The sequence below is a fragment of the Stigmatopora nigra genome, chromosome 12, assembly GCF_051989575.1.
Source record: "Stigmatopora nigra isolate UIUO_SnigA chromosome 12, RoL_Snig_1.1, whole genome shotgun sequence".
Classification (NCBI taxonomy): Eukaryota; Metazoa; Chordata; class Actinopteri; order Syngnathiformes; family Syngnathidae; genus Stigmatopora; species Stigmatopora nigra.
The window spans coordinates 9,038,465-9,065,642 of record NC_135519.1 but is presented as its reverse complement, the minus strand read 5'-3'; the positions used below and the strand labels follow the sequence as shown (position 1 = coordinate 9,065,642).

Sequence of the window (27,178 nt, the reverse complement as noted above, 5' to 3'; positions counted from 1 at the left end):
TATGAGGAGTACTTGAAAATCCAATCAACATTTAGTAGTGTAGTCATTTGTATTTTTGATCGCGATGACCACATCTATATTCAATTCATGTCATAGACCTCTGTGCAGAAATGACTCAGTATAGGTTAATAATTCCTATAAATAATTTAGGCCAAGCAGTGTGAAGGAGTAAGGTGGGTTTGCAAGCTTAATTCTTGTAACCTTTATAAACCACCGGAACTAAGTCTTTTCTATTCATAAGCTGTGTCTATTGTGTATGCGCCACATTGTGCCTGCTTCAACTTCTCTGAGTCATCTTGTTGATTTTTGAGTCATGGCATCCTGAGTTGAGACTCGGATCCACCTGGTTCAACTGAGTCATGTTATTTTTTTTTTTCTCCAAGAGCGATTGGTTGGAGTTACAAGTCACAGAGTTAGCGAATTGTGTCAGAGTCCCTTTGAATAGAAGAAAATGAAAATGTGTACCACATGCAAATAGCAAAATTCTTTAGTATCAAACTAAATTTTGTACAAAACTGTTGTAGACTATAAACTAGGCAGACATAGTATTTCAATACAACATAACATAATTCAGATGCTCATGTTAAATCTCCCCAGGTTCTTCAATGTGCTCATGTACGATCATTATTAGATCCAATAAATTCTCCAATACTAAAAGTTTGTAAGATAAGTATGAGAGAAAGAGCTAAGATAAGGACGCAAAAATAGGCATGGTACTGTTAGAGAGATTGTTTGTAGCAATACATGTGGCCTGCGAGGTTATGAAGCTAAGATGTAGAACAAAAAACAAAAAAAGAACCATTTGGCTTTTGATTTGCCATGGTCATGAATCTGGATCAGACAAGAATCTTTTACTGACTGCTATTATGAACACTCGCCCCAGGTCCCCATCGCATCCACCCCCTTTTCTCTGTCAACCTTCTCTCTATGTCTACATGGACATCAAACATAATCGCACAGCTTTAAATCACAGACGCCTCGGTAAAGACACTTGCCGGCAATAAGGACATTGATCGTGGAGTCTGACAAGATGGGACAATATACTTTCCAAACACCCTGAGCCATTAATCCCCACCAGAAGATTTACACTGAAATCAGCAAGAATATCAAGCTCTGCAGGCTTTTGGGTCACCATTGTTTGAGAAGGAGGAGAGAGGCAGTGAGGGAGAGAAAGAGAGAAAAGGGAGATTGGGGAAGGGAGGGGCCAAGAGAGAGAGGGAAAGAGAGAGAAACCTGAATCTGCAATGATACGTCCTTAGATGAAAACCGCAAATATGCAGAAAAAGACAAAATCGATGTAAATAAAAAACCCTTCAGGGTTTTGTTTCCCAATTTAGACTTTCCCAGCTTCTGTCTATCTGCATCATTCAGCATATAATGCGCTCTTCATCCTTTGTCATTTTTATCTCCTTCAAACAAACAAACTTAAATCTCATTTATTCTTTTTTTTTCTTTACAAGTGCATTTCCTCAGTACAAACATTGCGTAATACATTCCAAGTCTTAACATGTGTTTTCCTCATACACATACATCTATGAGAGGAGAGAGGCAAGGTGGAACACTCTTACCCTTCAAGCCAAAGTCTCCAGCCACAGAAACATGTTTAGAGCTGATAAGAAAGCCGTTGACTTTCTCGTGAAATGGACTTTCCCTCTTGAATTCCATTTTTTTTTCACAGCAAGAGTGAAAAGCAAGGTTTTCTCTTTGTTGCCTGTTGGTGTAAGGCGCAGTAAGCCCCTCCTATAGCAGCCCCAACAAATCTGCTACATCATGCTTCGAAATGACTTTCCTGTCACTCTTGTGTCAAGATAATACCTAAAAGCCAAGAAAAAGTATAGACATGGTGCAAAAATAACACACGAGAGGTATAATGCATAGATTGGTATATGTGCTGTATCATCCAGTGATTACATATAATGTTTTAAATGTTAATATCACCACTGATTATGAACATTCATACATTTGTTCTCTCTTTCTATTTAGTATATATGTATATAGATACATACACATACATAAAAAGAATAGAAGTCGGTCCATATGCCTCTCTTGGCTATATTAAGGAGTTCAGTCACATAAATAGTGCTTGCAGATTTCATTTTGGATGTTTGGAATTTGTCACTCACTCAGAGTCATCACTCAAGTCTCTTTAATGCCATCTAATAGTCAAGAATCCCTAAAAGCTGAATTTTGAAGCTCAATAGTTCACACAGTCTGCATCATTGGGTACAATCAGTTTTTCCTCCACTGCATCTGCTCCAGTGGTCTTCTTCATCTTTTATCTGGAGTTACTGGTTTCTGCTAGTCTATTGTTCATGATTCCAAGGGCACCCACTCCCCCAGAGAAACCGTTATGACGAGAGCTGCCACAAACCGTCCTGGGATACCCATTGGCCGATTCCGAAAGCTGCTTTTGCATGATGGCCAGCGACACCTTATTGGATGCCGCCAAGTCTTTCATAGAGATCATCTCTCCGGACAGTCTCCGACCCTCGGTGTCACTGTCACATGGTCCGTCCGAAGGCGAATGGCGTCCTTTGGAACCTGGTCGGATGGCGTTGCGTCTCCCCAAGAAGGTGCTGGCCTTATTGCAACGCTGACAAAACAAGCAGCTCATCTTTTCCAGCATCCAGTTGAGCACTTGCTTTATCACTATGGAGATGACGTTAAAGAGTGAGTAGATGCAGCACACTCCTGTTAGCAAGAACAGGAAATTGGCCACCCGGTAGAGACCTTGGTATTCATAAACGGCATTTTGACTGCTGACAAAGTCTCCAAAGCCAATTGTACTGAAGGTCACGAAGCAGAAGTAGAGTGAATCTAAATAGTTCCAGCCCTCCACCGGCGTGTACATGGCCGAAGCACAGCAAGAGATGGTGATAGCCGAAATGCCTAAAATTAGCATCACATGGTAGACGGAAGGTTTCCACCCAGGTAGGCAGAAAGCCGAGAAGTCTCTCTGGACCCCCGGTGGGAGGAGGCCACTGGTTCTGATTCGCCTCTCCCTCACAGCTTTCATGACGACGGCCAGCAGGGTGATGATGCGCTCCAAGAAGAGGTTAAAGAAAAGGATGGTTGCAGCACAGCCCAGGAGCCCGTAGAAGATCAAGAACACCTTGCCGGCAATGGTTACAGGTGTTGTCATCCCAAAACCTGTAGAGACGAAGAAATTAGGAGAAGCAGCATGAAAAAAAATTAACTTTGACAAATGTCTGCTTCATCTACTTCTCATCAGTGCAATGAACTAATGATTTGGTAAAATATATGAGCAGTTCCATCAAAATAAAACTAAATTGTATCCTCAAAAAGGCTTTTGGGGGGTTTCAATATAACTAGAAATTTGGTCAACTACACCTTTCTGAGCATTTCTCGACATATTGAGATCCATTTACATATTGATTCGTCACGTCTCGACATGTCAAACAACTTTGTATAGAAAAATTAAAGTACTATAATGAAATACGCCGCAAAAATGGAGCCCAAAGAGAAATAGTGGAGGTTATGTGGAGTTGGAGGGAGCATGAATGCTGCTTTTGTTTCCGTTTTTGTTGGGGTCGGCCATGTTTTACACTTTTGTGCTTTTGGGTGAAATTAAACCATTGAAAACACTCGGATGCCATTAACCTTTGAAACAAAATATTAAAAATATTAGAAGCTGTACTGGCCAGGAAGTGAAGGCGTGAGAGCTATTGCTGAAGACACGAGTGGTAAGGTCTGTGTGAACGCAAAACTGCTTTCCAACTTTTTTCACGGGTGCCTTTGTTATGGAGAATTTTAGAAGCTTTTCAAGTGCATAGGTGAGAATGAGTTGAAATATACTATGCTTTTAAAATCACTCTACCACAAGAAGGGCAGCACCGTTTAGTATTACACAGGACCCTTTTAACAGTTAATTATATCCCAGAGGTTTACGACTGAAAGATTTGCTACAGTGGCATCTGATGTGTTGTTGTGCAGGCCTTTGTACAGCAAAAAACCCTGTGGAATTGATCCTGAAAATAGTTGAGATGTGGTATGATTGGATTAGGCGTCCATGAACATGTATATGTTATACATGTACATGTATATGTATATGTTAGTTGCAGATTGCTCTCACTGCAGTTGTGTAAAGGATGTAGTTATCACAGGTAAGTATTTGACTTTTTTTGTATTGCAAATACAAAGCAATGACATTTTAAAATATGACTAAACATGACAAATGTGTATAATCTGTATGATGTGTGTATCTATACGCTTTTCTCTCCTACAGAGTGTGTAGAATTAGAAGACAATATTCAAGGACATTGGGTTAAATTGGGGGATGGGATGGACACTGCTCTATGTAAAACGCCTTAGCTAAGCTTATTTTCCTTTGGTTTTGCAGTATATGTAACTCCGGCTCCCTTCTATCATCTGATTTCCGAGTCAATTCCCTTAAGTGTTCCAGTAAAGGAGTGAGGCAGAGAAGCTTGCTTGTCATTCTCAAGTGTCACAGCTGCGGCGCTCAGGTAACCTCTATTTGACAGATGGTTGAGTGCAGAAATGTTCTATACACTCTAAATTCCCAATATGTTGTTTATTTATGTATTTATTTTATAGAAGGATAGGCCTCTTACAGTGTACATTGATCTTTTGTGAGTGTTATAGCTTCTGAGGTTGGTGGTCTCGTCAAAATGTAATAGAGTGAGTGACCTTTGTGATGAAACATGGTACTGTGGGGTATCAAGGCTGCAATGAAGAATGAATATTGGTAGAAGGGGAAATAGCATCAGCTTTGGCTTCCCCGCATATTCTTAAAATGTGCATGGTAAGTTAATTGAAGTACAGAGAATGGATAGAAGGTTAGATAGAGGCTTCAATATGTCTCGCTTTCTTCTTTTTGGCATCCAACAGCTGTGAAATCTCTGTTGGCTGGGCATAAATGAGATCAATATCAGGATATCACATCCTTTATGTTACCCCAAATGGCTTTTTCAACCTTATCTTGCTGACTGACGAGCACTCTCGTGAGTCCTGTTGATATGCTGGGTTATTTAGATCTGGGCTGATTGACACAGATGGTTTCAAAGATACCACAGGGAAGAGAAGGGAGTATTTGTTTTGCACTAAAGTATCAGCTGTGTACTACAGAAAGTGAAGGCTCGCACCTCCCTCAATGAACCTAAAAAAGAAGACCTTTGAGTTTCATTTTGAATTAATTAGCAGCCCTATTCTCTCGCAGCCCCAAGTGAAAACTTAACATCTTCTAAGAGAGCAGAGACCGTCTCTCATTACCAAGCAAATTACCTAAGAGAGGCAGAGGCACCAGACATCGATTGAGCGTAGCATTACAGAATTATCAGTACTCCTGAACAGTAAAAACAGAACAAGACCGGAACGCTTAGAACAGACACACTGCAACCATACCTGGACGTTTCAGAGCGGCTTAATTTTAACGATTCCAGACCAATCAACGAGCAGAGACTGTTAATATCGGCGACCTCGGGATAGCGTGCTCTTTGGCGACCATTTACCAGTACGGAATCCGATCAAAAAAAACATGTGTGCTAATTTCACTAGAGCCCATTTATTCATCACCATTAAATCTGTTCATCTCCACATGCAAATGATGGTAATAGCTAATGATTCTTGCAAACGTAATTGCACACCTGAGGTTCAAACTGCAATGCATATTGGCTCATTTGTATCTATGAATTAACATTTGACAGGTTTAAAAGTAAAAAAAAAGGATGCTGAAATGGTTGTCAGGGGCAGCCAGGTGATTGTGGCGTGGAGAAAAATAAAAGCCATCAGCTGACTGCAACGATTTGCTCATCACATGCGCTCAGTAGCAATTAAAGGGACTACACGTGTTTACAACAGCTCTCTCTCTCTTGCTACTCTCAAATGGCAAATTACAATGACTCATTGGTCAATACAACATAGCAAATCAGTGGGAGTGCCACTAAAAGCCTAGACACAAAATGCTCCATGTTGAATTTAGCTTTAAAATATTTAAAGAGATCATCTGCATTAAACAGTACAATCAGTCAGCGTTAAACCAGCATGAATAAATAATTATGTAAGCATTAGGTGGAAATGAAATAAATGGCATTTATTGGCTGACACTCGCAGAATATACAATGAGGGCACGAAATATCTCTAGACGTATCTATGACAGGATCAATCGGAATTCAGCCTTGATATCTTTGTGTAAAGGTTGAACATGTTTGGAAAGTTCATGTTTGCAACATTCCATGTTGCGTGATGTCAAGCAAAAAAAGAAATGATTATATTATGTAATTCACAAGTGTCAAACTGGCGGCACTGGGGCCTGATTAGGCCCAACACATTTTTCTGTGTATTCCGCTGAAGTACATTGTGTGTGGCAACTTCATTCCTTCATTCATTTCTGAACCGCTTATCCTTACAAAGGTTGCAGGGGGTGCTGGAACCTAACCCAGCTAAATACGAGCACCAGGTGGTGGCCAGCCAATTGCAGGTTACAAGGAGACAACCATTTCTTAAATTATATTTACTGTCTTTAAAGTGTTTAATGTTTTAGTTCTATGTAAAAAAACTCTTCAAATAACCTTTTTTTAAGTGCTTTTGTTCTTTAGGTCTTTTATTTTATGTTTCTTTTCAATTTTTATTGTAGAAATGGCCCTGCAAAACTGGCTGTGTCTTTACACTTAATCACCAAATTGCAGAAAAACAAAGTGTAAAACATTAATTGGTGCTGCGGCACTTATATAATACCACAAGATTGTGTTCTTTGCTCCCCTAAAGAAGTGAGTCAAAACAAAATCATTTTATACTATACATAGGGGGGGTTAAATACACAACATTTATGTTTTAAAGTCGGCTTTTCAAAGCTAACTTTTGTTACAAGTGGGATAAAAAAACAGACATTATCTCCCCTGATAGGCTCAGTATTTTATACAGTATGTGTATAGTCCTTATATACATGAGAATGTATTGACTGTGTCCAAAACTATAACATAAAAATGACCGAGGCCTAAGGGGAAGTAAGATAAGGACAATTCAAAATCCCATAACTGAAAAGAGCTCCTTGAGAATATTGCTTTCAATTTGAAATACTGAAGTAATAGGATCCAGCATTATTTTTTTCATTTAACACTTTCATAAATTCTGGACAAAACACTTCGCCGACAGCAAGTAAAGTCCAACAACAACAACAAACATTGCTAAATCAGTGTTTTTGTTTTGTTTTTCATTTTAGTTTCAGGAAGTTAAATGAATAATATATAGAATATCTTGTGAGACCATCAAATTGTGTGACAAAACCTAGAATTACCTTTGTTTGAGTCTCACAAGATTTGTGTGTGGGTATAAATGACATCACAAAATGGGTGTGGCATCATTTTGTATTAGACTAGATTTTCCCCATTACCAACTCCAACCTTAGGAGAAGCGAACCCCAAAAGTCGTCATCCAAGACTTGTGCAACGGACTAAAAGTCCAAATTGTGGCTTTCATCGGTGCTCTGTGTCTTTAATGAAAGTACAAGTGTATAAACAGGCTTCCAGTGCAACTAGCTGCGCCCACCAGTGGGAATGGTCTTAAATTGGTCTGAAGAAAGAGGGGGGCTAATACGGCAGACGTGCCTATAGCTGTGATGATTGTGTTTGGAGGGCAAACAGGAAATCATTAGTCAGCATGCGGGGACAGTCACAGGACAGAGTGGCTTAGGAAGAAAATGACAAGAGACATTATCACTAGGATATCTCTTGGGTATCTGCCAAGATTCCTGTCCCTGTAGTTTACATTAACATGAGAAACGTTCACACTTTGGAAGTTATTGTATAATATGTCACGTATAGGGGGAGGTATTTGAAAATAGAAATTGCCGTAGTCGACCACACATCATGATGGCACGTTATCACAACACAAGTTCCTACTTTACCCCAAAATTACATTTTTTTCTGGTTAATATCCTGCTTTTCCTTCTTTATTTTTAGCTTTATATATAGTTGTGGCATCATTAAAGCAGGAAAGCAAAGCAAAAGTTAAATATTTGGGAGCTTGCCGTTTGTTTTAGAATGTTTCCGAATTGGATTTTTCATTTTTTCTTCCAGACTTTAGCAATTTAGTCATTGATTGATTTTCCATACAAGACAATTTCCTATTTTGCAGTAATTCAAATTATTTCCTGTATATTTGTATATAAAATAACACTGATAATTTCACATTGAAGAAAAAATTCCAACTGCAAATAGTGACGTAGACATGGCCATTCCTGGCACTGGCGAGCCATTCATCCATCAGATTAATAGCTTCCCTTCCGATAGAGCCATTGGCCTTGTCCTTGGCTTTTCATGACATTGTTGGTGCTCAGAGTGTTTGAATACAAGCTCAGTGACATCATGCCTTCTGTTATTATCCCACACCTGACTTGATGGAGCCTTTTGGAAAACTGGCACGCTTAGATCAGATTCAGCAGAAAAGTCGTTGATACAGCATTGCGGTGAACATCGAGAATTCACAGAATTGCAACTTTCTTCAAATGTGAAAAATAGGACTAGCAAATCTTGCACGTGGAAACAAAAACGTCAAGAAAAAAACTGCTTTAAAATTGGATTTGTCTTAAATCAATAAACGGCAAGCTGGTTCTGATAGACGTTAAGGATATCTCCTATCACCATTTGAAGTTGATTTTTAACACTCTCATCACTCATCCTTTTTTTTATGCCTAATCCACAATTGGGAAACTGTCCGAGTACAGATTCCCTGGCCAGAATATTTTCTAAACCTGCATAATCAAAACGGAAGAAATAAAATTGCTGTATTGAGTTCAAGTTTGTTTTGTTTATTCTAATCCTGACTCATTTGTTTTGTATCCCTCTTTCTCTGTTCAGGATGATGGAGAGAGCTGGAGCCTTTCCGAACTAACATCAGCGGAAGGGCAGACTGGATATTTTACCCCAAGGTATTTTGTTTTTGGAGTGTTATTCTGGCACGCTGTCGAGGGAGAAATTTCAAAGCGACTGTTTTAGCCCAGAGGTATTTCACCCCTAGCAGTAGGATTTTGGCTCAGGCTAGCATCTCTCAAATAATTAGTGTATTTATACATTTCATTTTTATGTCAACGACTGGTTTTGAAGCTTCAAATCAAAGCCTCGGCCTTAGGCTAGGGGTATCAAAACTATTCTACAAAGGGACATAGTGTGTGAAGGTTGTATTTCCAACTAATCAAGAGGGCACCTTTTTGTCACCAATCTGGTCTTTTACAATGTAATCACTTTAATGCACTCAAGTGCTGCCTTTTTTTTTTAGCAACAAACTCATTGGTTAACCTGTCAAATTTGGTTTTATAGCACTTCAACAACAACAACAACTGTTGCCAAATCAAAGTGCTGCAATAAATACAATTTGAACGTTAGACAATATATTATATTCTCGTTTTGAAACAAAGCAAGGCTAAATGGTGACATTAAATAAAACGGAATAAGACACAGTAAGCCAAAAAAAACTCATAAAAGCCACATGAAAAAAATGGGTTGAGAGCCTCTTTTTCCCCAAGAAAGCAATAATGTCAACAATGCACCATATGTAGACTTTGCACGGATTTTGCTATGACTCAACATACTATAAAACCCAATTTTATTATTAGTTAAAATAAAGCCAATAGAATAGCCTTAATCAATGCGGTTTTGTCATTTCTTATGGCAGCAAGCAGACGTCTTAATTACAAATATTTCCATGTCTTACATATAACTATTAAGCCTCAAATTAATTATTAAAGCATGTTAAGACTTTATTTAAGTTTTTTTTTTTTTGTGGTGGAGGAATGCTTTGAATTCATAGACAGAGCTGAGTCAAAAGATGAAAAAATAGTGAGGGGGAAGAATATAGATACATATTTTGTTGTTTCTTTTTATGCAGGTAATTAACTACATGAGCAGAAAGCCGGCACTAATTAATTAGTTCAAAGAATTCTCATGAAGGAACTTTCAATATTATAACTAAGGTCTTTTTTTTGTCTCTCCTCTTTAAAAAATAAACACACTCCATTCTTTTTTTACAACATTTGCAGGAATTCTTTCCTCCTAAAAATATTTTAGTGGCATTTATACGGGCCAGTGACCTTTAAAATCCGTGCAAAAAGAATTTGATAAACTGTTGTTGAAGATATATATCTGAAATGATGTGTAATCTGATGTATACATAAACCCCCCCAAATAGTATCTTTCAGCAGACATGCACCACATACTAATGCTCCAATGTTATGCATTTGTCCGATGAAGCATGATATTGTACATACACAACTTTAAAAGTGGATTTGAGAGCAGTATTTTCAACTGGTTGTGTTGGTATAAGCAGCTAAAGGGCAGGAGAAAACTCATCTTTCTCGTATAAATCTGGAATAAAAGTCTCGTCCGATTGAGGAGGCCTGAATGGCACCGGTGGAAGGGTAATTAAAGGGCACGGCAGCCAAGTGCTTTAATTGGCAAGCCTTGCAGCTTTACCGAGAGAACACTCGCCAGAAGTGTAGCTGTAACTGTTCTTGTTCTGTCGGAAATCAAGACGGTAAGGGAAATTGCTTTAAAAAGGTGTCTTGCTTTGTGTCTTATTTTAGACAGAAAAGTTCCACTTGTTATGTCTCAATGAAGTCCAATATACTGGATAATTATACTGGATTAAATACCCTCTGAGGTTATAGTGGCAATTATAAGACGCCAAACATCCAATGACAGCAGGATTTTTTCTAATGTTCCATCCAAATATCCCCAGTAAACCCTCGAAATTGCAGTTACAATGCAGGCATTCCTCTATTTAGCTTTGTTGCCCAGACTGATATATACTCGTCGATCTCATTGTTTGGTTTCGTTCAGGAGATTTTAAAGTAATTTTCCGTCAAACACTGTGTCTCTCTTGTTTTCATCAGCTGGTAGAATCATTCCTGCAGCAGCTCTTTGCCATTTTAAGGCACGTGGATGGGTGCCAAATAGTGCTGTTTGGCAACAGCTGCTGGCTTATTACTGTCAAAGTCTATCAAGAGGGACCCCAGGAAACAGTTGTACTGGCGGTTCACAAAATGAAGCGAACTTGCACAATCTAAGGTCAAATCATATTCGATTTGATGCAAGCATTGTTTCAAATATAATGTTGATTTGATGGATATTTCCAGATATGAAATGGCCCGTGTTATTTTTCTTGCAGATGCACTGTTAATGCATAAGTTCACTTTTATCTTAATATTCTAAAATGTCATCAAGTAGGCATAGAATCCATTTTTTTTTTGCTTTGCTAGAATCGCGGCTTAATAACAATATGTAGTCTGTGTCCAATCGATCTATATTTCCATTGAAAGCCGGGATAAATCATCTTAAACCACAAAAAAAAAAACATTTCAATTGCTGTCCAAATTGTAATGGATGAGAAAGAGGTCAGGTGACTGCGGGGTGCAAAGGACACACAGAGAAGATTCTCCTCGCTCTACTGATGCAAAAAAAAAAAGTGAATCGTTAATCATTTCAAAGAGAAGAAGTTCCAAAAAAATCTGCTGCGTCCTCCAAATTGTTCTTGGGATCGCTTCACTGCTATGATCTGAGTCAATGAGTTACAGTATGTGGGCGGGTTGGCGCCCTTGCTATTCAGCATGGATTTATTTCCCGCAGTGACGCTGCAGTCGGTGTAAGTGTGCACATGTACGTATAGGGTCATATTGTGGAGAACAATTATAAGCATTATTAAGGTCTTTAAGTCAGACAGAGTACAATAAACGTTTTGTAAAGTTCAGCAGATATCTCGCCTCTAATGTCAAATGAACTGTTTATGAAGTTAATGCTACATTATTAAAGATTACATTTCGAATTGCGGACTGTGTGCTTTACCAAAAACACAAACTGTGGATTGAAACTTGTAAATGGGACTAAATTGTTTGTCTTTGCTTTAAGCATCACACTAAATTGTTAGGGAAAGGTGTCTGTTTATCCAGAATATTCTATAGATAAATAATGTAGCCAATAGATAGAATCAACATTATCCTTTTGTCACCTTTTTTTGAATTGAATTGAATGCCTGAGTGTTGTTATTGGCTCAGCTCTACTAAAACATTTTTTTATGCTGACTTCAGTACGACACACAATCTAAAAAGACCCCCAGTGTTGTTTCTGTCGCTGTAGGTCCTCTGTTGTCCATTTTTAAAACAGTGACATTTCATCTGAGTCTGTCATTTCACAGAGCAGCACTTCTAAAGAAACGAGAGGGCAGAAGGATGTGATCTGAAAAAAAGAAGAGTCGGTAGGTCAAAGCAGCTTTAAAATGTACTACGAACCGTGCTCTATTCACTTGCATTAATGTCTATGATAGATGACAGATTATAATCCAATATAGTTTTAGTCACCTTTTTTGGCATCATTTCTTAACTTTATGGTATGATCATTTGCCCCTTTGCCTAGTAGTAAACTATGGCTTCACTTACAATAAGAGCTATATCAGATTTTATTTGGCTGGTTGTATTTTATTGGCACTGTGAGAATGCTGTAATATTTTATGTAACATATTATACTGCTCTATCAAAATATGCCAGGATTTCATATCTTTAAACTCTGTCTGGTTATTTTAGAATCCATGTTTTGAATGATTAGTTCTGTTTTGTTGTGACCAGTTGCTCTTTATCACCCCAAAAAGTCCATTATACTACATTTATTTGTCTGCTATTGTCTGGACCAGTTAAGTAGCTATTTCCATTTAAGCAATGTCCAAGATTTTCAGCGCTATTAAAAAAACAACAACCCATGCACAAGGGTGTTTACACTTCTAATATGAAATGCTATATACTGCAGCGACTGAACACAAAGTGCCAATTAGAGTAGGAGCCATTAGTTCGATGAGACCGCCCTAATTACTTTAATACAGCATCCACCTGAATTCATCCGATTAAAAATGCCATGCACCTGGATGGCGGAAACGCTCCGCCATTATGTTACTACATCACATCCTTGAAAAAGGGCTTGTTTTACCGGATCTTAGCTGCTCCACTGCATTTGCTACACCTGCACTGTCGATATGCTATCAGAGAAAATCCTTTGCGGGCAAAAATATTGGAAAGTTTTATGACTCATAATCAAAAAGGTATTGCTTCAACATAAAGTGATACTACTGTGGTGTAGACCTGCTAGAATTTATAGGAAATCCTGTTCAAAGACTTATTGACTCTGACTGTTGGTTGTGCTAAACTTCTTTAACACAAAGACATGATGACTCATAAACTAACATATATATTCACGTTGACATATAAATAAATAACAGCATTTGTAGTCAGTCTTTATATTTTGGCTTGTTTGTTCTCATGCTTCGGCCCGTTAGGCAAGTAGATAGTGTGTCAGCCTCATAGTTCTAGGGTCAAGAGTTCAATCCCAGGTGAGTCCTCACTGTGAGGAGTTTGCGTGGGTTTTCTCCTGGGTACTCTGATTTCCTCCCACATCCCCAAAACATGGACAGTAGGCTGGTTGAACACTCTAAATTGCCCCTAGGTGTGAATGTGAATGGATTTCCATAATTGGCTGTGAGAGGCTCCATCACCACCCACAGCCCTTTTGAGATAAGCATTTCGGAAAATGTTATTTGTCAAGTTATTTCCCAAAAATTTCAGAATGTAGAACAGAAGGCCTCTGCTAATATAATGAAATATATGTATATATACATATACATATGTTTGCAGGTTGTTAACCCACCTCCTCCTGGTCTCACACATTCCTCCTAACCTTTTAAGAAGATACATTTTCACCTATCTGGTATCTTAAAAGTATAATAAGTTTATCACAGTCAGGTGCTGATTGTTTCGGCAGAAAGGTCTTTCTAGAATAATGTGGGCGCCCCTGGTAAAAATAGCCAAAAAAAAAAAGGCAGAATCTTCGATGATCTTGTAAGAAATAACACATTTGGCCAGTCTTTCTATGCCCTATTTAAGCCATACGACAATCCTGGTGTGCACTAGGGACTTCTTTGCATGGGTGTGTTGGAGATTGTATCGTCAGCCTGCCGGGGGTAAAAAGAGGAAAGGAAATGACCCGATTTCAAACCTTGCAGTTGAATCTAATATGGAAAATTACTCTAACTGGTTTGACCTTCTTCATAAGCCAAGTACACTTAAATCCAACACCGAGTACTTTCAAATAACAAAGAAACAGCTTTTACATGCCACAAAAGCACTGAAATTATCTCAAATTAAATTTCAAGTCCCATAAACAAATTTGGAGAGCAGTGCTAATTGGCAGCCATTAGCTATCAATCAGTCTCCCAAGTTTATAAACAGAAGATTTATTAATAGAACCACCCATTTACCGAGCACTTAAGTGCCTAGAGAATTACCTTAAAGTAAATCCTTGGGGAGCAGCAAAAAAGCAAAAGGCAAAGCGAAGCAACAAAATAAAAACAGGTTACAAGGATGAAATTCTTAATTAACACAATAGCTTTCTTAATGTTTCTGTCAAGGTCAAATCGATCTAGATTGCTGTCATCATTATTTTTTGGGAGAATTTGGATATGTAAACATTTGGTACTGTGGGTCCCCAGTGGGTTTTTACAGAAAATAGGAGGACCAGGACACCACAGTTTTAACTCATCCTGAAGGAGTGATGAAATTCACTGCCAATACACCCAATAATTGTCTCTGCACAAAAAATATTACCCTCTGGGTTCCAGGAACATGTTCTTAATTAATAATCTTAAAATTTTCTGGAATCCAATCACGAAAGACTGGACATGTATTAGGAATTATGCAGCTTATTTAAGAAAATTATCCTGTTTTAAGACTCATCCTTGACAGATAAGACATGAAATGATTTCAGTGAAACCAAATGGTTTCTTAATTGGTGATATCTGTGGAATCTATTAAAAAAGCAAATAGAAAATGAGAAGATAACATGTAGAGGTGCATGAGATGTTTGATTTGACTTTAAAAACAAGTCAGGGTACAAAAATAATTATCTACGTTTTAAGTGCTTTGCTTTTGAATTTGTGTTTTGAATGCAGATCCAGTCCTCCATTAATTATTCCATACATTCTAAGGTCAAAAACAGCAGCTAAAATTTAACTCCCAGTTATACATTATGTATATTTTGCTGTCATAGTAAAAAAACAAAATAGACATTTCAAAATATGTACTATATACAGTGAGTGAACCCTCTCTACTAGAGAATTTCCCCAGGCATCATGAATATATCAAGTGTGTACTGGAAATGGGTAGAATAAATATTGTATTGCATTATACGCCTTTAAAGTATACAATGTGTCCTTCATTCATTTAAATTTTCATTTTTCGTGGGTGGTTCTAGTCCCAATTGGGGTAAAACTTTATTGACAGAATAGGTGTCTGATTTATTTCACTCAAGAGGTCCAAATTTAAATGAGCAAAAGTTAATTGAAGCTCATTTTGCAAAAAAATCGTCCCCAAAAATGTTTGTCCATATTGCGCCAGCTTTAGCAGGAACAAACTTCCTTTTTTTTTTATTGCAATCTGCAGTATTCCCCCGACTTGGCAAAGATGCCTAGTGCAGCTCGAGTGTAGGCTGACCAAATGAAGGCACATTTTCATCTTTCACAGCCATACTGTGGTGACAATCACTGTGGAACTGAATTGCCCCTGACAAGAGTGGGAGCTGAAAGTGCTTGGGAGGTTAGTCTAGAGCTGCAGGGGGATGCCACTGTGATAAAACCTTGTGTGGGGAGGCCCCTTCTCCCTTTCATATCAGCAGCTCATGCCGCGCACAAGCCAAAGAGGTTGGGGTGCTTTGCAGATCAAAGCAAGATTGAAATCCAAACAGAAACTCATGCAAGCGCGTGAAACGTACTTTGGAGAGAACCTCCGAATCACCCCATTCCCTCTCCCCCCTTCAGACAGTCTGAGTTCGTCTGAGTTGATGAAGGATTGAAGACGTCGGAAATCAATATTTACATTTTTTTTTAAATAGATTCGAAATACATAAAATTACATTTAAAAGCACTAGGAAAATATTTTTACTATATGTTATTGTATTTACTAATTTTCGACTCCCTTTTGAACTGGAAAAAGCTCAAATCACTTTTATAATAATTAAAATACTGCGATTATGTGACACCCAGTTCAGGGTGTACGTCGCCTACTTGTTTTTAGCTTGGATAGGTTGTAGGCCCCCCACAACCCTTGTGAGGATAAGCGTTCATAAACTGAATGAACAAATGAATCCAGCCCTCCTAAGGAAGCCTCACCTCCAATTTGACCCACCAAAAATATGACTTTGACACTTGTGTTTTACATCAAATGTCGTCTTAAAGATTCGCTGGCTCTTAATACCAACAGCAGTGCCAAAGTAAACTCTTCGAACTTTGACTACGTAAAGTTAATATTTGTCAAACACCCTTTACCTTACAAATATATGCTCATCGTGTAAACCGAACGGTTGTGTGTGGACGACAAGATTGGACAGCGACTGTCACCCTCGTTTCGCCACCTGAGCTCACCTCTTCCATCCATCATTTAACTTTACTCTCTGGGTGGAAGTGCACATAGTAATCATACATGCAGGTCATCACCACAACATTTGCCTGTGGGATATCCTAGGAGGGACACTTGCTCTTTTCTGACCTATCGCACAAGTAAATGTTACAGAGGGTGGTTAGGGAAAGAGGCAGAAGGGACTCTCGATGACATTCCAGTTGGTTGGAATAGAAATGTGGCAAAAGACTGCACCCATGGGTGCTGTCCTATAGGAAGGGATGAATGTGCTTTTCCAAATGGCAGACTGAGTCGGATGTCTTTGCCTTGCCAATAGATCCTCATAACCTAAATGTAGCACATTACAATAGCATGTATCTGCGGTATTCTGCCAATGGGAGGAAACTTACAGAAGCAGATGGAGTCATGTGTGGGAATAATCACTAATAATATTGGCCAAATATGCCCATCTCTTTGCCACTTTGAGTGTTTTACATACCTGTGTTGGTCAGTATTACTACAGATTTATCTTTATCATTTATCTGCATCAGTAGTACAATTGCCTTTGTATCAGCATTACTACATTCTCAATTGTTTATATCCAAAATCATGGCTTGTTTTCAACAATACGAAAAAGGCTAAAACCAGAGAAAATATTCTTATTCTTATTTTATATCTGCTTTTGTGTCATGAATATAGTCATTTGTACTTTTTTGTGTAGTTTCTCTAGATTTGTGTGTTGGAATGCATGAGAAATTCACAAAACACTGATTACAAGAAAGTTATTCAAAGTACATTGTAGATATGTTTTTGAAGAAAATCTCTGTGAACTAAATTCTAGAGTAAAAAATTTAAATTGCAATGATGAAGATTTAATTTATAGTATTTTTATGTCAAATGCTACCTCTAAATATGTTAGTTATATCACAATGTTGTTGTTAAAGGTGCTGCAATATCGTCCTCTGGTCTCAGTCTAAAAAAAGTAATGAATTTTGTAAGCAAGGGATTAACATGGCTGCATTGGGTAGGTTTTTTAGGGAATACAAATGTATGGTAAACTTTGGATTCTCAGAATTATAAGCGTGTGTGGGATAAACGAAAGGTGGTTTGGGATGTCTATGTGCCTCACCAGTACTCTCAACCTTCTTGCAATCTCGTAGTATAACCACAATTTCAAAAAGTTAGTAAAACTGATGTTACGAAATAGAACAGTATGATTCAAATGCATTTTCACTTAAGGGATAGTACATAGAAAATGACACAATGGACAAAAGTCAAATTTCCTTTTGTAAATTTACTTCTTAACGTCCTATCAGGTTATTTTTGTGTGTGCCAACCTTATTTGGAAACACTGCTTTGAGTGAACTACACCCATTACTGCTTGTGACTGAACTGTGTGAGCCAAAGATTTGGAAAAATGAACGCACTCCATGTTAAGTGAAGAAGATGGTTTGATGCCTCATAGCTTGTAAATGTAAGCTCATAACAACACCCACCTATTGTTGACACCACAGTCCCAACAAAGTAAAAAGCCCCTGTAAAATCCCATCTCGGTCTGAGAGCGTCAGCCCGGATCCCAGCGGCGATGGCAGCCTCGTACTCCCGCAGGAAAGAGTTAAGCTCCTCCAGGCTGATGTTGAAGGTCTGGCTGAAGTTGTGGAGCGTCCCGTTCCAGCGACCGTGGGCCCGTAGCTCGGAGGGCCTCTCGATGGCCGAGAAGACCGCAGCGCCGCACAGCAGGTAGAGGACGATGAGAAGAGCAAGCAGCACGAAGCGGCCGTTGTCCTCGTTCAAGTGCAAGGAGCGGCAGCCTTGCAGACGCAGAGTAGGCATCATCCAAATTTCAGCACCACTCGCGCGTCGGACAGCGACCAGCTCCGCATCGGAGGAGGCATCCAGGGGGAGGTGGCGGGGCGGTGTATTGCGATCACTGCACCGCCGTCACTGCACTTGCTCGGGACGCCTCTCCTTCAAGTGCCACGGCACCCCGTCCCATGGCGGAACGGGAATCGAAGACACTCCACTTGGGGAATTCGCCACTTTGAACGAACGGATCCACCGAGGAACAAGAGTTCAGCAGGGAAGATACCGACGCACGGTGGCATGTTGAATCCGCACTCGTTGCACAAATCCAAGCAATTGCCCCGAAAAGAAAACAAAAAGAACAACAACAAAAAAACAAAAACAAAATCGAAGGGCTCAGTGCTGTAATAAGAAGAGTGTTAGCTGAGGACTGCACAATGGCTCACTGCATGCTGCGCGCAAATGGTGAGTTTTTCACTACGTTACTATCTCTCCACTCAACAATAGCACAACTCGGTCGACGTTGAACTCCAGTGTTCATTTATTCGTTTTCTGAACCGCTTATTATCCTCACCATTGTCACGGAGTTGCTGGAGCCTATCCCAGCAGGCGAGGGACAATATATACCCTGAATTGGTGTCCAGCCAATCGCAGGGCACAAGGAGACAAATAATCCATCACTCATGCCTACGAGCAAATTATTATGTTTGTTTTTGGAATGTGGGAGGAAACCAGAGTACCTGGACAAAAACCCATGTAAAAAATAACATGCAAACTCCCCACAGTGAGGACCCACCTGGGAATTGAACCCTCGACCACAGAACTGTAAGGTCGACAAGCTCACCACTTAAACCCGCCACCCACCAAACTCTAGTATTTTGTATTTGCTTATTTTTTAATTGAAATCAATGCTTTATCTAATTTTCTTTATATGTATAGAAATAATGAACTGGTTTATAAAAGGCATTATAGGGAGCTGTACATAAAACACAAATACACATTTACAACTACTTCTACATATCAATAAGTGGCAACAAAATATGCAAATTTATTAACTAGTCTTGCTTGCAGTTCAATGGATTTATTTCTTCTTTTATATGATATAATTAGTGTTTACAGTAACCGAATTAATAACATCAATATGGCTGCAAATGTGAGATTTGGGACTAGTACTCAGCTAAATAGTTGGAGGGAAATAAAGAGAAAAATGGATGTTCAGGACATGTACATTTACTCAGTTATTGCATGTTTTAAGCATTTGGCTTGCCAATTACATTAAATTTAATGGGAAACACATCAAATATCACCCGATTTATACATTTTTTTGCGACATCTGCAACATTTGCATCAGGCTTGTGTCAATGTCCATAAAAGTGATATCAGTGGTCACTGGGTTCTAATACAGTACGTGTATTTCTCTTGTACTTGCACAGTTTTTCTTTTCCGGCATGATTGGTCTTCAATTAGTGTTGACTAAAAGAACAATTTATGTGTGAGTTGCTCGACAAGGAGTGGAAATCTTCACAAAATCAATGGCGACCTTGATCTGCTGATCGATGAAAATGCCCCTGAAAATATCGACAATTGCTTTCAAAAGAGGACGTGAAAGCAGTGGGTGTATTCCAAGAAACTGCCACTTCCACATAGAAAGGCAAAGATCAACTATAGGGGAAAAAAAGACAGGCTTTATATGAACAAGCCCTACTCCTGTTACAGAAATGTCCTTCATTAGAAGAAGACATGACTGCTCAGTCTGGTATAATAGGTAGCTGGATTGATCGCATTTTCTAATCTAATGAATTGGCTTAGAAAATCTCAGCAGAACGTAAAGCGAGAGTGACACGCTTGCCTTGCCTGTGAATTGCCTCTGTCTCGATCAATTCAATCACCAACTTAAATGAGGTACGTAGTGAGCCATTTAGCTAGAAAGATGTTTCAGGATAGTGCAACGATTTAGTACCTGTTTAACCGTTGCATGGCTTTTAATGTTATTAGTATTCTTAACTAAATGTTCACTATAATAACAACTCCTCTCATTGCAGATATGAATCCATAACACCTTTCTTTGTTTCTTCTGAGGCAAATGCAAACATGCCTGAAAAGAATGTTGTTTTCTTGTTTCCAGCAATTTAAATGCAAAATTGCAGTCAGTTTTCTTTTTGTCAAGGTTTCTTGTTACTTTCTGACTTTTCTGTTTTCACTGGCACAGAGCTAGCCCTATGCTTTGGAAATATGTATCATATTTTCCTGATAATAAGTCGCTGTTTAATAGTTTGATGATGTCCTTTTTCACTGTGCATTTTTTGGCTAGTTTCCACTTACAGCCCCAAAAATATGGTAACAATGCCAAAGAATCATTGCAGTTCTTTTCATATTTCTATACCTTTTATAAAGGAACCACATTAATGTATCTTTCTCTTTTTTAAGCCAATGGGAATCCTACAGTTAAAACTTGACGTGATAGGTCAAAAACACGTTTTGTTTCTACACCCCAAAAAGTTGTTCAAATCTCTCAGGCAAAACTCAACTAAAATCCTGTTCCCTGACTTAATCTTTTGCTGGAATTCTGCAATCGCAACTGCAAGAAGGAACTGTCTGTCTTCCTTCCACAGTGACAAAGATCGAGGAAGGCTTGCCTTAAAGTTTCAAATTTAGTTTTTTTTTAATTTGTAGTTGATAAAGTTGTGCCTTAGATATGGTAAATCGACCCAAACTTGGATAGCACCTTTCCACCGTCATATATATAATCTTTCACCTGCTGATGACACGCCATCAGGAGCAATGTGGGGTTCAGAATAGGCACTCAAGAGAGGGAATCAAACCAGCAACCAATTTGTGTTTGTAGTTGGCGACACCTCTCTACTTTAGGTTTTGACACATGTATCAATTATTGTCGACTTACTTTCATGTCACTTTGTTTGGTGAGTCCCGAGCATGGTTTCTCTCTCAGTGATAAAATAGGCACCAGCAAAAATACCATCATTCTGAAGAATTTAGCTGTCCGATTATGGGACTTACAGAGGACATGTGGGCTAGACAGGGGTGAGGCTATCCTTCAAAATGCAGGAGGAAGTGCTGGTCCTCCTTTGAATAAAGATGAGGGGACGAGAAAGGACACACATGCACTTACCCTGAGAAATGAACCAAGTGAGTGAGGGATTTCCTTTCACCGTGCTGAGCCAGACAAGAAATACTGTTTTGGAACCTAATGTGGAACCGATCCTTTGTCATGCTGGAAATACTCGGGGGAGACAAGGACGTTCCGTGGTGGAATGGGATCTAATGAGTTCCATGAAGTTATCCAATAAAAGCTTAGCCTAGATAAATTAAAATAAATTAGAGCTCATTGATTTGGATCGAGCTTGACAAGGCTAATTTAGTCCTCAGTTGCTTGAGTCGAAGAAAGAATACCACATAGTGTTTGTTTCAAAGGGACTTTATAGTAAATTATGTTAAATGGAAGAGGAAAAACAGGTAAACATTGTGGAATTAATGAGTCTCATTATTGTTTTACCTAATGATTTTAAGAGGTGCCCTCAAGGTCTTTAAATTAAAGGGGAGCTAAACCTAACATATTACGTCTTAAATTCTGAATGTTAGTCTCTTCTATCATCTATGTGTATATATATATATATATATATATATATATATATATATATATATATATATATATATATATATATATATATATATATATATATATATATATATATATATATATATATATATATATATATATATATATATATATATATATATATATATATATATATATATATATATATATATATATATATATATATATATATATATATATATATAGAAACTTTCATTTTTGAATTACTTGCATTATGCAGGCAATGATTAATAAATTGTACAAAAAGAGCCAACAAGCTAAGAACATCTCCTCTTTTGTGTTGTAGTAACACTTTGTTCCTCAAGTGGCAACAGTGATTCATCAGCATAAAGGAGCCAAAGCATGTGTGAGTGCATAACTCATGGTTTGTCATCGCTTCGCACCAAGCATGGCTGAAGAAATGAACGTTTGCTGGTGCGTGCCAATTCAGTCAAGTAAGCAAAATGTTGCACCTATAATCCCTTTCAGACGAACCCCCTTATTTCTTCACACAAAACGTGATTTACGGTTTTGGTTTATGTGTCTCTTGATGATGACACACACACACACACACATGGAGGTGGACATTAGATGTTTGCTGCAGCATTACATCTTTCATCCACCCACATTTTTCCACAGCTCCCAAGTGTACCCAGTGGAGAATAATCACAAAAATAAACATTTCTTAACTCGACAAGAAAGGTAAACATACACCATGTGTCTGAGAGGTAATTTCAGCATCACTTTCAAAAGACATACCAATCAATACCTGCAAAATGAGTCAAGAATATTTAATACGTTGCGCATCATTACATCTATATTTTCTAACTCAAACTGACGTTGACGAGACAGAGCGCCTGAGCTATTTTCTAATTTAAATAAAGGCAGGGAAAAGGGGTTCAGGCGGGTTAAAATGTAGCCTGAGATTCTTCTAAATTAGGGGAAAAGGCTGACGGGACAACTTTTACAATCCCCATGGTTACTGTGGTGGATGCTGCAATATGCCTGAAGCAGCACATCTCTCAGTCAAGTAGTTTTAAGTGGCACTTTGTGCAGACACAATAGTGTAGCTCTCTACTGAGTCATTATTTGCCAGCAAATTTAAATATTAAACATCCATATTAGGGAACATCACTGGATTAAATACACAGCTAGTTAAAATTAACAAGTGCTGATAGGAATCCTGATTGAAGAAGGTTTATAATTGATTCTGTGACTTGTATTTGTATAGCAGTGGCAATGTAGAAGTAAATGTTTAATAGAGTTCTTGTAATGGGTCTAATGGGAGTTCACTATTGTATCTAGTTGCATGAGTTTTTGTGTTGTTACCTCTTACATCTTTATCAGTAAAAGGGTATCCCTCTGGGAAAGGGAAAATCATTTGGAACCTATAGATTCTTCATGTTGTGCAAAAAGTTCAACTCTCTTATTCCACTGAGACTTTCATCTGTACAGTGAAAGAAATCTAACTTGGTCCAATGCATTTATCATTCTGACAGACTCCAATTGGTTTCCTCCCATTTCTTTCTGTAGGTTCTACGTTTCTGCACAAAATTTTCAGATTGAGATGTACACACATTTTAGCATCAGCCATATTTTAAAAACATATCATTTCCCCTCAAAATAAATAATAAACGAAAGTTTTGAATCTTGGTTGTGATACTTTATATGCCATTATGGAATACCATTTTTTTTTAGATCTGCTGTTTTCTTGCAGCCAATAGAAAGTTGATGCGGTAAATATTCAGATAAGTTGTATATTATTCTTATAAATGAAGTAGAATACTTTGTCATTGATGCAGAACTATAAGGTGACTATGACAAGATTTTCCCCATAAGATGTGGTTAGACTAGTATGCCTCTTTTGCTTCAGCTTCAATAGTTTGTCTGTCTGTAGGGTGGTTTGAAATCACACGTATCAGCAGGAATGCTCTTATCCACACTTACCAGGCATTGGTTTAACGCTGGCATGAAGATGAAGGCTCTGATAACAACTCTGCTCTGCCATTAAAGGGTCACCCGTGCGGCTGTCCTCTCTTTATCAAAGCCGTTTCTCGGCTGGACTGTGACAAACGTGCAAGAGTAAAGACACAGTAGAGACACGAGTTGGCGAGAGTGACGTCTGGCAAAAAGACAAGCCTGTCTTTGGTGGCAGATGCCTCGTCTTCTCCCCGAAACATTGGAGTGTATCTATTTGGACATGTGTTGGTGTCCTTGTACAAGCTAATTGGAGCTCTTGTCCTGTGAGATAAGTACAAGCCCGAGGCCAGCAGTCATTTTACTCACTTACTCCCTTCTGTCAAACAGTCATTACATATTATGTCAATGTCGTAAAGCTTTGACGACCCTATCTTTACTCGTAACATATTCGAAATAACAACTGGGTTCATATTGTTGAGACAACTATCATGATATTGTGAATACTTATCAACAGACTCTTTTTAGTATTATAATTACCACAACACATCTTTAGAAAGAGACAAGCTGTTTGTAGGGATTTATACTGGAAATTTAACTAATATTTGCATGTACAAGTGGACGTCAATGGCTAAAAAATGGCATGTTTGGTTAATTAAATACACAAAATGATCATCATTGTGAGGTTTTTTTAACACAGTGAGAGGCTATTAATTAAGCTAAATGTATGTTTTTTATTATCATGCCCAGAAGTGAGCCAGTTATTTGATACCTCTCATGCATCTTCATTTTTTTAAGCAGAGTATTTGGATAGTTGGCGTGTATGTGCTATGCTAATGAGTTTGGTCTTTTAGAGAGGCAGGGATGAATATGCAGCTTTTATGCACCATGGTGTCCATGCCATCTGGAAATGCCACTGGCTCTGTCCACCGAGGAAGATGGCAATCCAACTGCTGAAAATGAGTGTACTGTGACGGGTGCAGCCTTGTGAGAAATTGATCTCTGCTTCATAAAATATCTTCATTTACTCATTTTTTACCCCCAAGAAGCTGAATGCTGTATTTTTTTGCTATGAGCATTCAAATGGCCAAACTATGATCAGAAAAGCTGTATTTTTTATATATTTTCTCCTTTCTTTTTTTATACACCTATTTTTTTGTTTTGTTTTGCTCTCCAGTGCAAGTCAGCACCGCCTTTGGGTAAGAGTCATCCTTTTCTTACTTCCCGCTGGAATTATAAAGAACATTATGCTCTTGACGGATGGAGCAAAGAGTTGAATCTTAAAAGGTAATTATTTCCTAAGGGGAGAGGAAACTTCATATTTTTCGAATCCCCCATTGTGAGAAATTTGTTCTTCTATTCCTGGTAAAAGACTGTGATTTATCAGTTCACCATTTTAGGCTCCTGATTAGTTTTCATGACCATTTGAGACTGGCAAGTTATAAAGATCAGCAGCCAAGTGAGGTATAGGCTCACAGTGAATCTTACTCCTTCCCATATTTCCTGTCCATGGGGGGGATTTGAGGGTGACCATTCATTTGAGTTGTCGTAAGAAGGTGTTAAAGGGACATTAAAGTGTCCCAGTGGGATATGAAGCATGAGAGTAACCCAGCAATCTCAACAGGAGAGAACCCCGAAGCACAAACAGTAGAAGTCATTATGGGCTAAAAGACAAATACATGTCACTGCAAAACTACTTTAAAGGCTGTATTCGTGGAAATGTGGTAATTGAATTTTACTGAAAGTAGTAATTGTTTTCCTTTGCCCCTTATGTTCTTAAAAGTGAGTTTGAAAAGAGGTCTAAATCTTCAAGTCTTGATTTATGATTCATATTTCAAACAAAATGACTATTTCTTCACTTTGCTATCACCATGGTTGTTCCATTATTTAAAAATATTTGTAGAACTTATTTTACCCCAGATGCCATTTATTACTGCATTTTCAAACCCTCTCTAATAGTAGTATAAAAAATGAATGTAGTAAATACGTGCAATCTGTTTCTCTTCAAAACTTCATGGTTTCATGAGATTGTAAAATAGCTTTGTTATTTGTAACATCTGTGATGTCCCAAAATGACAAATTAAAAATGGTTGCAGACACAGTGGAATTTAGCATTTTTTTTTGGCAGAATGGCGGTGTTTTTGTGTTTATTTTACTTACTTTGGTTAGCATATGGTCACCTGCACAAATGAATGTGAGTCAGTACAATGTGGTGCAGCTCACAATGCTTCTACACCCAAAGCAAAATGTTTATTATGCAATGTTTTTGGTCTTAAAATTCAACTTTTAACCAAATCTTTTTCACCTAAATTCAATCGTCTGTTTAACAGAGTAAAATTGGGAATATTTCAAGTTGATTCTTGCATCCTTGGATTTTTTTTAAGTGGTCCTTGGAGAGAAAAAAAGGTTTGGACACCCCTAAATTGTGCACCACAAACTAGTACATTATTAAGGTAACTATAATGTTGCCATCTAGTGGAATTATTTATATATCATTTGATCAAAATATTTTCAAAGGACTGACTTTTTGTCTTTGAACAGCTTTTTTATTATGTACATCTCATTCGATTTTTCAGAACAGGTGCAGTGGATGTTTTTAATACCACCTAATGAGTAATAAATGATATCCTTGGTGTTGGCTTGATTAAAAGCCACTGGCACTTTTATTTTTATTTTTAGAGCAATTATACCTCATAAGATGCCAAATAGCTGACCATTCTATCAGCCATTAATTGAAATAAATTACAAAGCAGTTGGTGCATAAACTTCAACAACAGATGCTTGCAATATGATCAAGCCACAAAGAAAAAAAAAACAAAATCACTGCTTGTATAATGACAATAAAAGCATTCAATTCATTTCAATTAATATGTGGAAAACAAGTTGATGATTTTCTAGTGTTCAGATGTTTGAGAGTCATACATTGATATAAATGATAGACAGCAAGGTTTTCCTGTATAGCATTGGCAAGTTCTCTTGTTCCTTGAGTGGGTTTCCTTTGGGTGTGCATGATGCAAATGATCTGCCATTTTTAATATAGGTTATTTGTCTTAATAAAAGATGTCATTGTGGATGACAGTTTTATGTGCTATTTGATTGACTGGTATCTGCTGGAAATAAAAAATACATTAAAAAAGCTCCAGTCTTGTGAATTTAATTAGGGCATGTGGCATACAAAACATTTTCTTTGAGGATAAAATACAGAATTTGATTTAACATTTGATAGAAGACGAAAACAATATTTTTAGATGCATTTTGTATACTTCAACATGGCACATTAAGTGCAGCATGGTGCAGAAGAGTTCTTTCACTCAGTCATTACCCACCCATTGTTTATACCCACTGTTCCAAGACCACTAGATGAGAATTTAAGGTTTAATGCAATGCCGGAGGGCCTGCAAAATCATTTGTTGTCATTTTTTTTGGTTACACCTTATTTGCAT

General features: G+C 38.0%; 1 protein-coding gene and 1 long non-coding RNA gene across 6 annotated transcripts in view; one reads left to right on the top strand and one right to left on the bottom strand.

Annotated features, from left to right (window-relative positions):
• The window catches only part of LOC144205802 (uncharacterized), a 31,117-nt gene extending 5,436 nt beyond the window's left edge, over positions 1-25,681 (top strand). Inside the window, exons 2-6 of one of the 5 annotated variants that reach the window (XR_013328234.1) lie at positions 4,361-4,484; positions 8,835-8,905; positions 12,163-12,222; positions 22,126-22,253; positions 23,769-25,681. This is a non-coding gene — a long non-coding RNA (uncharacterized LOC144205802). Of the gene's footprint in view, positions 1-4,360; positions 4,485-8,834; positions 8,906-12,162; positions 12,223-22,125; positions 22,274-23,715 lie in introns of all 5 variants that reach the window. The other 4 variants (XR_013328233.1, XR_013328235.1, XR_013328232.1 and 1 more) reach the window with 4 other exon arrangements.
• On the bottom strand, positions 1,459-18,750 carry kcnk12 (potassium channel, subfamily K, member 12). Its single transcript, XM_077730391.1, has 2 exons — positions 17,896-18,750; positions 1,459-3,150 (listed from the first exon to the last, which is right to left on the bottom strand). The coding sequence occupies exons 1-2, from the start codon at positions 18,233-18,235 to the stop codon at positions 2,276-2,278; spliced, it is 1,215 nt and encodes a 404-aa protein (XP_077586517.1). The 5' UTR covers positions 18,236-18,750; the 3' UTR covers positions 1,459-2,275.
• Positions 25,682-27,178: the final 1,497 nt, after the last annotated feature.